This window comes from Siniperca chuatsi, linkage group LG9 (genome assembly GCF_020085105.1).
Source record: "Siniperca chuatsi isolate FFG_IHB_CAS linkage group LG9, ASM2008510v1, whole genome shotgun sequence".
Lineage (NCBI taxonomy): Eukaryota > Metazoa > Chordata > Actinopteri > Centrarchiformes > Sinipercidae > Siniperca > Siniperca chuatsi.
The window spans coordinates 555,098-569,033 of record NC_058050.1 but is presented as its reverse complement, the minus strand read 5'-3'; the positions used below and the strand labels follow the sequence as shown (position 1 = coordinate 569,033).

The 13,936-nt window shown below is 46.2% G+C and overlaps 1 protein-coding gene across 2 annotated transcripts in view; it reads left to right on the top strand.

The window, feature by feature from the left end:
• Nucleotides 1–12,136, top strand: part of hjv (hemojuvelin BMP co-receptor) — a 13,742-nt gene extending 1,606 nt beyond the window's left edge. The window contains exons 1-5 of one of the 2 annotated variants that reach the window (XM_044206767.1): nt 156–351; nt 1,111–1,162; nt 7,851–7,991; nt 8,474–9,024; nt 9,561–12,136. In XM_044206767.1, coding sequence (XP_044062702.1) covers nt 7,895–7,991; nt 8,474–9,024; nt 9,561–10,187 — 1,275 coding nt within the window. In that variant the 5' untranslated portion in view covers nt 156–351; nt 1,111–1,162; nt 7,851–7,894 and the 3' untranslated portion in view covers nt 10,188–12,136. Of the gene's footprint in view, nt 1–155; nt 352–1,110; nt 1,163–7,850; nt 7,992–8,473; nt 9,025–9,560 lie in introns of those variants that run through there. The other variant, XM_044206768.1, reaches the window with a different exon arrangement.
• The last annotated feature ends 1,800 nt before the right edge of the window (nt 12,137–13,936 follow it).

Sequence of the window (13,936 nt, the reverse complement as noted above, 5' to 3'; positions counted from 1 at the left end):
AGGAAGTGTTTTGGTGACAAAAGAGAAATGTGTCATGTCATATTTCAGTTTTAACGTCATCTGTGAAGCTGACTGACGGTGTGACCAATGACTGAACAGCGCCATAGTAAGCCCCGCCCCCTGCCTGCTGCTGTTTGTTCTGTAGGGAAAAACCAGACAAACAGACGAGAGTCCATGTTACAACACAGAGAGAGAGATGGGTCAACACTGACACACCAAACCCTGTGTGATTTTTCACTGTTTATGGAGTCGTTCCAGCAGCTGCTGTGCTGAGCGTTTGTGACGTTTTGGGAACGAGACGATGTTCTGAAATCATTTCATTCATGAGTCTGACCAACTCTGACTCTGCAGGTAGGTCTCACGTCAAATCATCACCAAGATTTATTTTAAAAGATGAATAAAATATCAAAAGTAATGCCCAACTTACTGAAACTGATTCTTCAAATATAATTTACTGATCAACTGAACTGGATGTTGAACTCTGATGTAAACAAATATTAATATTAAACAAACGTTTAATCGGCCGGTTGTTTCAGCTGAGTCTCTGCTATGAGACAAGTGTTTGTATTCTAACAGAAACAAATATCCTCCTGCAGCCGAATCAACACAAACTGAGGAGCGTTTATGTGTTGTTGTTGTTGTGGATGAATCTCACGTTGTTTCATTGTGTGACTTCAGGATTCGTCTGTTTGAAGAACACAGATTTAGTTATTTTGGTTGTTGAGTTTGTTTTGGTTTATAGAAAACGCTGCATGCTTCATAATAACAACACGGCTGTTATGTAAATGTATTTTTTTTATGTTTTTGAATGTGTGGATCTGTATATTATGATTTGTCATGTGACCACCCTGGTGTTGTTGCTGTCTAGTGTCCTGCACCATATGAGCTGGGCACTCAGCTAAACAGATCAATCAGTCAGTCGATCAATCAGTCAGTCAGTCCTGCAGGACTGTTGAATTAGACTGCGTTAGTTATAGCTCAGTGTACCTAATAAACCATCAATATTCTATAGAAGCTGAAATGTGTTCTGCAGTGTCACCTTTTACGACACAATAATAATAATAACACAGTGTGAACAGGTGGTGAGTCATGTGATGTTTGTGTGTGCAGGTTGTCTGATGGGTCCTGAAGAAGAAGAAGAAGGTCTCCGGTAACAGAGCAGGTGAGTTGGACTGATGGAGCTTTAGTCCTGGTGGTGGCGCTCTCAGCTTCACACTGATTATCATTTATACTGTGGTCTGGGCGAATACTCAATTCTGATTGGCTGCAGGGTGTCCATTAATTCCTGATAATGGTTGTGTGTAGGTTGTGTGTCTGGTGGTTGTGTGTCTGATGGTTGTGTGTCTGATGGTTGTGTGTCTAATGGTTGTGTTAGATGGTTGTGTGTCTGATGGTTGTGTGTCTGATCCTTGTGTGTTGATGGTTGTGTGTCTGATGGTTGTGTGTCTGATGGTTGTGTGTTAGATGGTTGTGTGTCTGATGGTTGTGTGTCTGATGATTGTGTGTTAGATGGTTGTGTGTCTGATGGTTGTGTGTCTGATGGTTGTGTGTTAGATGGTTGTGTGTCTGATGGTTGTGTTAGATGGTTGTGTGTCTGATGGTTGTGTGTCTGATCCTTGTGTGTTGATGGTTGTGTGTCTGATGGTTGTGTGTCTGATGGTTGTGTGTCTGATGGTTGTGTGTTAGATGGTTGTGTGTCTGATGGTTGTGTGTCTGATGATTGTGTGTTAGATGGTTGTGTGTCTGATGGTTGTGTGTCTGATGGTTGTGTGTTAGATGGTTGTGTGTCTGATGGTTGTGTTAGATGGTTGTGTGTCTGATGGTTGTGTGTCTGATCCTTGTGTGTTGATGGTTGTGTGTCTGATGGTTGTGTGTCTGATGGTTGTGTTAGATGGTTGTGTGTCTGATGGTTGTGTGTCTGATGGTTGTGTGTCTAATGGTTGTGTTAGATGGTTGTGTGTCTGATGATTGTGTGTTAGATGGTTGTGTGTCTGATGGTTGTGTGTCTGATGGTTGTGTGTCTGATGGTTGTGTGTTAGATGGTTGTGTGTCTGATGGTTGTGTGTCTGATGGTTGTGTTAGATGGTTGTGTGTCTGATGGTTGTGTGTCTGATCCTTGTGTGTTGATGGTTGTGTGTCTGATGGTTGTGTGTCTGATGGTTGTGTTAGATGGTTGTGTGTCTGATGGTTGTGTGTCTGATGGTTGTGTGTCTGATGGTTGTGTTAGATGGTTGTGTGTCTGATGGTTGTGTGTCTGATGGTTGTGTGTCTGATGGTTGTGTTAGATGGTTGTGTGTCTGATGGTTGTGTGTCTGTTGGTTGTGTGTCTGATGGTTGTGTGTCTGATGGTTGTGTTAGATGGTTGTGTGTCTGATGATTGTGTGTCTGATCCTTGTGTGTTGATGGTTGTGTGTCTGATGGTTGTGTGTCTGATGGTTGTGTGTATGATGGTTGTGTATCTGATGGTTGTGTATCTGATGGTTGTGTGTCTGATGCTTGTGTGTCTGATCCTTGTGTGTTGATGGTTGTGTGTATGATGGTTGTGTGTATGATGGTTGTGTGTCTGATGGTTGTGTATCTGATGGTTGTGTGTCTGATGGTTGTGTGTCTGATGCTTGTGTGTCTGATCCTTGTGTGTCTGTTGGTTGTGTGTCTGATGGTTGTGTGTCTGATGGTTGTGTGTCTGATGGTTGTGTGTCTGTTGGTTGTGTGTCTGATAGTTGTGTGTTAGATGGTTGCGTGTCTGATGGTTGTGTGTTAGATGGTTGCGTGTCTGATGATTGCGTGTCTGATGGTTGTGTGTCTGATGGTTGTGTGTTAGATGGTTGCGTGTCTGATGATTGCGTGTCTGATGGTTGTGTGTCTGATGGTTGTGTGTCTGATGGTTGTGTGTCTGTTGGTTGTGTGTCTGATGGTTGTGTGTCTGTTGGTTGTGTGTCTGATGGTTGTGTGTCTGATGGTTGTGTGTTAGATGGTTGTGTGTCTGTTGGTTGTGTGTCTGATGGTTGTGTGTCTGATGGCTGTGTGTCTGATGGCTGTGTGTCTGATGGTTGTGTGTCTGATGGTTGTGTGTTAGATGGTTGTGTGTCTGATGGTTGTGTGTCTGATGGCTGTGTGTCTGATGGTTGTGTGTCTGATGGTTGTGTGTTAGATGGTTGTGTGTCTGATGGCTGTGTGTCTGATGGCTGTGTGTCTGATGGTTGTGTGTCTGATGATTGTGTGTCTGATGGTTGTGTGTCTGATGGTTGTGTGTCTGATGATTGTGTGTCTGATGGTTGTGTATGATGGTTGTGTGTCTGATGGTTGTGTGTCTGTTGGTTGTGTGTCTGATGGTTGTGTGTCTGATGGTTGTGTGTCTGATGGTTGTGTGTCTGATGGTTGTGTGTCTGATGGTTGTGTGTCTGTTGGTTGTGTGTCTGATGGTTGTGTGTTAGATGGTTGTGTGTCTGATGGCTGTGTGTCTGATGGCTGTGTGTCTGATGGTTGTGTGTCTGATGGTTGTGTGTCTGTTGGTTGTGTGTCTGATGGTTGTGTGTCTGTTGGTTGTGTGTCTGATGGTTGTGTGTCTGATGGTTGTGTGTTAGATGGTTGTGTGTCTGTTGGTTGTGTGTCTGATGGTTGTGTGTCTGATGGCTGTGTGTCTGATGGCTGTGTGTCTGATGGTTGTGTGTCTGATGGTTGTGTGTTAGATGGTTGTGTGTCTGATGGTTGTGTGTCTGATGGCTGTGTGTCTGATGGTTGTGTGTCTGATGGTTGTGTGTTAGATGGTTGTGTGTCTGATGGCTGTGTGTCTGATGGCTGTGTGTCTGATGGTTGTGTGTCTGATGATTGTGTGTCTGATGGTTGTGTGTCTGATGGTTGTGTGTCTGATGATTGTGTGTCTGATGGTTGTGTATGATGGTTGTGTGTCTGATGGTTGTGTGTCTGTTGGTTGTGTGTCTGATGGTTGTGTGTTAGATGGTTGTGTGTCTGATGGTTGTGTGTCTGATGGTTGTGTGTCTGATGGTTGTGTGTTAGATGGTTGTGTGTCTGATGGTTGTGTGTTAGATGGTTGTGTGTCTGATGGTTGTGTGTCTGATGGTTGTGTGTCTGTTGGTTGTGTGTCTGATGGTTGTGTGTTAGATGGTTGTGTGTCTGATGGTTGTGTGTCTGATGGCTGTGTGTCTGATGGCTGTGTGTCTGATGGCTGTGTGTCTGATGGCTGTGTGTCTGATGGTTGTGTGTGGGATAAACGTGACCACAACACCACCTGTCAGACTGAGCTGCTCGGGTTCAGGTCTATACTGTGAGACTGGATCAGCTGTCAGCTCTGCTAACGTTAGCATGCTACGTTGCATGCCTCTTGCGACAAGCAAACCTCCGTGAGCCACTAACATGTGACAAGTTGCGTTGTACACATGCCATGAACTTTACTTTTATTGTTTCATTGTGTGATTGTTTGAAGCTGAACTTTAGACTGAACTTGGAGCAGATATTGGACAGTGAGACATGTTTGATATATGATGAACTCTGCTGCAGGTTTCATGTCTGGAAGAAAGAAAACATAAAAACAGCTGATGAGGTTCATCACAGTTCGATTACAGTCAGAAAAACTCGATTAATATGAAACAAGATGTGAAGAATAAACAATGATCCATTTTAAAAAGAAAGATGACCACAGTCATTACTAATGGACTATAATATATTATAATCACATCCGATGACGTGTTAAACTGTCATTGATTTATACTGAGAAACAGAGAGAGAGAACTGGAAGCTGAGCTCGGTCACTCACATCATGACTGCAGGAGAGAAACTGATGCTCAGAAATATAAATGCACTGTTTTACAGCTGATGGCTCTGTGTCTGATCCTTGTGTGTCTGTTGGTTGTGTGTCTGTTGGTTGTGTGTCTGTTGGTTGTGTGTCTGATGGTTGTGTTTCTGATCCTTGTGTGTCTGATCCTTGTGTGTCTGTTGGTTGTGTGTCTGATGGTTGTGTGTTAGATGGTTGTGTGTCTGTTGGTTGTGTGTCTGTTGGTTGTGTGTCTGATCCGTGCGTGTCTGTTGGTTGTGTGTCTGATGGTTGTGTGTTAGATGGTTGTGTGTCTGTTGGTTGTGTGTTAGATGATTGTGTGTCTGATCCTTGTGTGTCTGTTGGTTGTGTGTCTGATGGTTGTGTTTCTGATCCTTGTGTGTCTGATGGTTGTGTGTCTGTTGGTTGTGTGTCTGATGGTTGTGTGTCTGATGGTTGTGTGTTAGATGGTTGTGTGTCTGTTGGTTGTGTGTTAGATGGTTGTGTGTCTGTTGGTTGTGTGTCTGATGGTTGTGTGTTAGATGGTTGTGTGTTAGATGGTTGTGTGTCTGATGGTTGTGTGTCTGTTGGTTGTGTGTTAGATGGTTGTGTGTCTGTTGGTTGTGTGTCTGTTGGTTGTGTGTCTGATGGTTGTGTGTTAGATGGTTGTGTGTCTGTTGGTTGTGTGTTAGATGGTTGTGTGTCTGATCCTTGTGTGTCTGATCCTTGTGTGTCTGTTGGTTGTGTGTCTGATCCGTGTGTGTCTGTTGGTTGTGTGTCTGATGGTTGTGTGTCTGATGGTTGTGTGTCTGATCCTTGTGTGTCTGATCCTTGTGTGTCTGTTGGTTGTGTGTCTGTTGGTTGTGTGTCTGATGGTTGTGTGTCTGTTGGTTGTGTGTCTGATGGTTGTGTGTTAGATGGTTGTGTGTCTGTTGGTTGTGTGTTAGATGGTTGTGTGTCTGTTGGTTGTGTGTTAGATGGTTGTGTGTCTGTTGGTTGTGTGTCTGTTGGTTGTGTGTCTGATGGTTGTGTGTTAGATGGTTGTGTGTCTGTTGGTTGTGTGTTAGATGGTTGTGTGTTAGATGGTTGTGTGTCTGATCCTTGTGTGTCTGATCCGTGTGTGTCTGTTGGTTGTGTGTCTGTTGGTTGTGTGTCTGATGGTTGTGTGTCTGTTGGTTGTGTGTCTGATGGTTGTGTGTCTGTTGGTTGTGTGTTAGATGGTTGTGTGTCTGTTGGTTGTGTGTCTGTTGGTTGTGTGTCTGATGGTTGTGTGTTAGATGGTTGTGTGTCTGTTGGTTGTGTGTCTGATGGTTGTGTGTCTGTTGGTTGTGTGTCTGATGGTTGTGTGTCTGTTGGTTGTGTGTTAGATGGTTGTGTGTCTGTTGGTTGTGTGTCTGTTGGTTGTGTGTCTGATGGTTGTGTGTTAGATGGTTGTGTGTCTGTTGGTTGTGTGTTAGATGGTTGTGTGTTAGATGGTTGTGTGTCTGATCCTTGTGTGTCTGATCCTTGTGTGTCTGTTGGTTGTGTGTCTGATGGTTGTGTGTATGATGGTTGTGTCTGATCCTTGTGTGTCTGATCCTCGTGTGTCGGACAAATGTGGCCACAACACTAACACCACCTGTCGGGTTCAGGTCTACACTGTGAGACTGGATCAGCTGTCAGCTCTACTAACATTAGCATGCTACGGTCCATTGCATGCCTCTCTGTTGTGACAGCGGTGACGGCTCCTTGTTGATGATTGTCTGGTTGGTCTGTGGGACTCCCGAACCAATCACTTCCTTCCAACACACATCAATAATCAGATAACTATAAAGACGAGAAAGAGGAAGCAAGTAGAAAAGAACATGCATGCTGTGTGGCGACATACAGTCACTGTAAAAGTTTTAAGCAAGAACTGTTTTTTCTTCTGCAGCAGCCTTCCTGTGTGCCGCTGCATATTAATCCACAGTGCCCTCTATAGTGTCGGGGAGCAGCGGCAACTCCCGCATGTTAGCAACCATTGGATGTTAACATGCTAATGTTAATATGCTACGTGTCACAGTAATTACTGTTAACATGGTGACATTTATCATGCTAAAGTCACGGCACAGGTAGAGACATGATTTGTTGTTTTAGGTCTAGAGGATTTAGGCACTGAGCCTTACATCTACTAACAGGACACCACATACACTGACTGCCGTCGGTTGTACCTGAACGCAGGTGCGTCACCACACTGTGCACTGACGGCTCACAGCTAACAAATAGAGGCAGACAGAAACTAAACCAAACTACTTCAGGGACAAGGTTATTATTGATTGTCCATCATGGTTCAAACAGAGTTCGTCACCATCAGCAGCAACGCCAACTGTTCAGTTTGTGTTTCCTTCCTGTTGGCTTCTGCCCTCTGACAGGCTCATATTAGATAAGACCCGCCTTCTCGACGTCCGCCAGCTGATCAACAGGACAAATGACAACCTGTAACAGTAGTGTAACATGCTAATGTTGGCATGTTAGCATGATGTGCTAACTTTAACCAAAGTACAGCTGAGGCTGATGGGAGTTTGACCAGTAGTTTTAAAGGTATCCTGCCATGAACTAAAGTGTGGGACCACATGTGACATTTGACCTGTAGGTGGCGCTCCAGGTTCACTGTGTCATTTGGTTTGTAGTAATTTAAATTACTGATTTTGTAATGTGAACCTCTGCATCAACCTGATGCTCTCTTACTGCTAATTACCTAATGTTAGCATGCTAACACGCTAAACTAAAGATGGTGAACATGGTAAACATTATACCTGCTAAACATCAGCATGTTAGCATGTAGCTCGAAGCACCGCTGAGTGCAGCCTTACAGAGCTGCTAGCATGGCTGCAGACTGAGTCTGGTTTATTTAAATTGCCAACCAACCAATGAACACACAGCAAACCGTCAGCAGGTAGTTCTGGTTGTTCATTGGGTCTCTGGGTGAAGATAATGTTGTGTCGTTTGCAGTGTGAGCGGTGAGGTATTTAGGGTTAACGAGGTGCCCTATAGCAGGTTCAACGACAGGTAACAGACAGGTGAGTGTGACATCTTCCCTCTCTTTGCGTCCGTCTCTCAGAGTTGTGGTGATCTCTGTGAGCCCGTCCTGGGTTCAGTCTGCCGATGGAGCCTCGGTCTGCCGTCACACAGCACACAGCGTTACCATGGAAACACTGCATCCACCTGACTCTGCTGCTGGTCCAGCTGAGTTTACCTGAAGGTACAAACAAACACACAGAAATAAGAGTCTGCTGTTGTGAAGGCTGCTAAGTGTTTAAAGCTGACCTGCCAACGACTTTACATGTTAGCATCAAGTGGCTAACTGCTTCAAAATAAAAGCCTTTGTTGTCTTGTACTCATATTCTGACAACAAATCAGACAGAAGACAAACTAAATATGCTTTTAAAGAAAAAGAAAAGAAAATATATGTCCAGTTTAATATAATAAAGCGTTTGTCTAAGTGAAGAAAACATAACAGATGGAAACAGAAAGTTCATGTTTATATGAGACATTCCAGTTTGTTTGTGTCAGTGAATCCAATTGTGAATTCAAGAGTTAAACTTTACTTCGCTCCTCCAGAGCGCCACTGGGTGATCTTCTCAGACTGGACGAAGCTCCTCCGGAGCCACAGATCTGAGTCCCTCACGGACGATCAGCTGCAGGTTTTCTGATGTTTAAACCAGATTTTCTTCCTGTCTTCAGTCGGAGCTTCCTGTCGTATCCTGAGGTGTAATTCTGACTTTGTGGCTGTGACGCTGGACCTGGGCAGCAGCAGTGGGGGTGGAGGAGTAGGTGGACCAGGAGGAGCAGCAGGTGGAGCAGCTCTCAGCAGGGAGGCGGTGAATGCTGGTTACTGCAGCGCCCTGCGATCCTACGCCATGTGCACTAAGCGGATGGCACGGGCGTGTCGCGGTGACCTGGCGTACCACTCTGCGGTTCAGGGCATCGAGGACCTGCTCATCCAGCACCGCTGCCCCCGGGTGGGGCCCACCGCCCAGCCCCGGCCCCTGCCTCAGGGCACGCTGTCCGAAGACACCTGCCTCTACGAGAGGAGCTTCCTCGCCAGAGAGGGACGCAGACCGGATTACCTGCACTGCGGCGTGTTCGGAGACCCGCACGTTCGAACCTTCGACAACGACTTCCAGACGTGTGCCGTGCAGGGGGCGTGGCCTCTCATAGACAACGAGTACCTGTACATCCAGGCCACCAGCTCGCCAATAAGGGGGGGGGCGCACGCCACAACGCTCACTAAGGTGAGTCACAGAGATCGGCTCAAAGTTCTGATGTCAGAGAGTCGCAGGAGCCCTGAAGCCGGTGGATCGGGCTCATTTCTGCCAGAACAGTTTGAGGTCACGGTGTCTGATCAGTCACCTGATCGATCATAGATTTCTGGTCAGACATTTTAGTTGCCTGCAGTTTGAGCTGATACAGATTTCCAACATGGCCGCTCTCAGGTCTGTTTTAAACTGTAGTCAGCTGGTTTTAATATCACTGCAGTAGTATTTAATATTACAAGCTGTGAGAGAAATAAAACAGATCCGACTGTCAGTTCATAGTTGAACAGAGTAACGCTGTCTTTCTCTCTTTTTGTCCACATTGTTGAGGATGTGGTCATCGTATTTAAACAAACTTTATTGGAATTGTCACAGACAGAACTGATCAGGAGTTCAGTGAGGGAATAAAGTTGTGCAGAGGACGATTAAAACGTGTCGTGTGGTTTTACTCTTTAACTAATGACTGAAATGAGAAAATTAACATCTGTCACTTGTGTCATATTGATTCCTCACAGATCACCATCATCTTTAAGAACTGGCGTCAGTGTATTGATCAGCAGCTGTACCAGGCGGAGCTCGATAACGTTCCCGCTGCGTTCGTTGACGGCTCGGTGTCGAGTGGCGAGCGGCGAGGTCATCACAGCCTGACGGTCAGGACTCAGAGTCCCGGCCGACACGCGGAGATCCGAGCGGCTCACATCGGCACGCTGCTGGTGGTGCGTCAGAGCGGACGCTCGCTCGGCCTGTCGGTCCGCTCGCCACGCAGCATCGTGGAGGCCTTCGGCCCCGAGCAGGACCTGCAGCTGTGTGTTTGGGGCTGCCCCGCCTCCCAGAGACTCAACACACTCCGCCCACCGGCGCCGGACTCCTCGCCTTCCTCCGCCGTCAGCCCCTGGGCTCACTGCGCCGCGCTGCTTCCTGCCCGAGACGTCTACTATCAGGCCTGTGTGTTCGACCTGATCACCAGCGGAGACCTGAACTCCAGCACGGCCGCCGTCAGCGCGCTGCAGGACGCCCGAAACATGATCTCTGACATGCAGAGAGTTCACCTGCTGCCTGCCGCCTCCGCCAAGCAACACAGAGCACGACTGGACCTGACGCTGCTGCTGCTCGGCATGCTGGGAACTCTAACCAGAGCCTGAAGCGGCGGGAAGTCACTGCAGACCTCAGACCTGTGATGAACTAGACGATGGCATCACACACACTGGAGGACAAACACACACCTGTGGTCATGTGACTGCAGCAGATCCAACATGGCGTCCTGATGTGAGATTATGTGGATGAAACAGAGCCGGTCAGAGACTTTAATCGCCCCGCCCACTCTGGTGTAACTGGGCCGGACTGATCCTGGATCTGGTGCTGCTGAAGCATGCAGTTACCGATGTTTAAAAACAGCAGCTGAAATAATATCGACTCATAAAAATGTTTCTTTCAGATACTTAAAGCAACATTTTTGCAGCTCAGTTCTATAAATAAATACATTTAGCAACACTAGTGAACAATGATGTCATCAGGAAGTCTCGCACATGTAAACAGGAAGTCCTCGAGTGTTCAGGTGCAAATCCACAATTACAACACAGACTGCACCGGACGTCAAAATGACCCATAATTTATGACAGTATAAAAGAAAGGAGTACAAAATGTTAAAAGGTTGGTTTTCATCCAAATGAGCAGAAATCAGACAACATTTTTGATGTAAATATAATATTCGATTATGTTGTAAATAAATGTCGAGAAGCTGTTTCTCTTCTGAAGGTAAAAGCTCCTCGCTGCTTCTGGATCGCAGTGACTTGTTACACGCTGGTCGCTCTGTTGGTATGTTCTTACTTAAAAAGCCTGCAGACACCTCGTTCATCTTCAGCATCGACCGTAAAGGCTAAGTTTCATGGTGTGTTTCCACGATGCTCCTGATCGTGTGATTATTTATCAAGGTCTCTGAGGGAAACTGCAGCGCTCACGTTTAACACGTGGAGATAATCCTCCTCCCAGCGATGGTTTACGCTCCGGAGAGACTTCCCGGTGTGAAGAGACAGGAAACTGCAGGACAAACCGGAAACTTCACACGTAAGATTTCATTCAGAACCGAATCTGAAACCTGTCGTCTCTGTTCTTACCAGAGGTGGAAGAACTACTCACATCTTTTACTTAAGTAAAAGTAGGAATACCACAGTGCAGTACAAAAGTACTAACAGCAAAGTGTACTTAAAGTATTAAAGTAATAGTACTTGTTGGGCAGAATGGTCCCGTTATTATTATTATAATTATTATTAGTAGTATATATCATATTATTAGAATATTATTACTGATGCTTTAACACGTAAGCAGCTTTTTAATGTTACAGCTGGAGAAGAATCATATTTTATAAACTGATCGTGTGTTTTGTTTGTAAAATCTTAAAGTGTAAAGTAACTAAAGCTGTCAGACAAACGTAGTGAAGTAAAAAGTCCAGTACGAGCTGTGGCGGAGTGGAAGGAGAAAGTAGCATCAAATTTTATCCTTCAGGACTCTGTGACCCGGTGTTTGGAAACTTTGAATAAAAATGTCAGTGCTGCTTAGAGCCGTCACATATTTGATATTTTGATATTTTACAAACGGTTCAGGCCTTTGACCAAATCAGCAGAACTGATGCAACTGAGAAATCAGCTGGCACACCTGGTATCGATCTACCGGATTAATGTGAGGGACACGTGTTCAGCCTCTTATGGTCAGTTTAAAACCCTTCTGGACCAAAAAGAACCAGAGGAACTAAACTAGGAACTAAAAGTCCCTTCTGCCGTTCCTGTCGGCCTTTCCACCGCATCCGAAGAAGCGTGTACATCAGACAAACTAGACCCAGGACGGGTAAAAAGCAACGGTGGTTTTTAAAACGGTTTTTGTACATGAGAAAACAGCACCGAGTAATTCTGTTCTTTGTATCTGAGTTGTATCTAATGAATGAATGAAAAGGAGACTGACTGTTTACACAGCAAACACCCACTGAGGTATTCTGGGTATTTGTCCACCTGGGCTCAGGTGGGATCAGACATGTTTAAAACCACGTTTGATTTTTAAAGAATTGTTGCACAAGAATAAAATCATTTACAGTAAAGAGGTCAGGTGTAATTAGTCACCTCCGTCTCTGGAAATAGGCTGAGCCGTGAGCTGCAGGCAAATCATGATGACGCCACAGACTGACAGGAAGCAGGAGGTGGACAGGTGAGGGGGCGGAGCCTCACACCTGCCGTGACTCTGCTGATTTCGGTGTCAGTGGAAACTACGCTGATGGAAAAATCCCGAGACAGAAAAGATTATGTCTCTCTGTGAGACAGTAATGGGGCGTTTCAATTGGTGAGGAGGCGGGCGGGGAGACGGGGCAGGGGTGAGACGGGGCAGGGAAGGAGACGGGGGTGAGGAGACGGGGCAGGGGAGGAGACGGGGCAGGTGAGGAGATCGGGCGGGGGAGACGGGGCAGGGGGAAACGAGGCAGGTGAGGAGACGGGGCAGGTGAGGAGATGGGGCGGGTGAAGAGACGGGGCAGGGGGAGACGGGGCAGGGGGGAACGAGGCAGGTGAGGAGGCGGGGCAGGTGAGGAGATGGGGCGGGTGAGGAGACTGGGCGGAGGGAGACGGGGCAGGTGAGGAGACGGGGCGGGTGAGGAGACGAGGCAGGTGAGGAGAGGCGTCCATCAGCCCCACAGAGGAAACCTCGTCCTCGTGCAGGTGGACAGTTTATGACCAGCAGTCACATGATCAGATGTCCCTCTGAGACACACCTGCAGCAGCCTGTCAGGAGGACCTGACATCAGAAGGTGTGAATATCTGTAGTTTTGTGTTGCACTGGAATGACTTTAGTTTCATTTTGTGCCTCTTGCAGCATTAAATAAAAGCTACCTTCACGCAGACAGTAGTGACACTAAGTGTAACTTTGCCTGTTGTTAGTGATTTCGTGGTGTTTTGTGTTGAGATGAAGTGACGCTGAGCTGCATGTGAAGAGAACTTTAAGCACAGCACCTGAACACGTGAACTCGCCCACTGATACGAACATAAATCACACCGAGCACAAAGAAAGCACAAGTTTAAAAAAATGCTGAAGCACTGAGCGAGCAGGTCATGTTGTTACGTGTTTCAGCACACCTGAGTGTGTGTGTGTCTGTGTGTTGTGCAATCCCAACACTCAAACTTCCAGTGAAGTGAGAGAAATAGAAACAGGAGTGATGACACAGCATACCTTCAGAATGATGATGCGTTACGTTTCCTGCATTCAGCTCTGAAGCTCCGCCCACAAATGCCTTCATCATCACAAAAAAACCAGCGTCCAGACCGAGAAATTAAACTACAGATTTTCATGTTTTCAGTATTTTCTGATCTGCAGACAATTAGTGTCACTATTTGTAAAAACATCTTTTATTTCTTTATCGATCACAAAGCAAGATTCAATCACAACAAACACAAGGTCTCGTCTTTGTTGCATTTATTTCGTGCTGCAAAAGTGAAACTAAAGTCATTCCAGTAGTGCAACACAAACCTACGCAGATTCACACCGTCTGTCTGAGGTCTGATCCTCCTGACAAACAAAACTGTCTTTTACAGTTTGAGTGCAACTGATCCGAATGAACACATTTCATTTCCTTCATCTAACGAAGGAGGAACTAGGGAAGGAAAGGAGGAACTAGGGAGGGAACTAGGGAGGGAAAGGAAGAACTAGGGAGGAACTAGGGAAGGAACTAGGGAGGGAAAGGAAGAACTAGGGAGGAACTAGGGATGGAACTAGGGAGGGAAAGGAGGAACTAGGGAGGAACTAGGGAAGGAAAGGAGGAACTAGGAAAGGAGGGACTAGGGAAGGAAAGGAAGAACTAGGGATGGAACTAGGGAGGGAAAGGAGGAACTAGGAAAGGAGGAACTAGGAAAGGAAG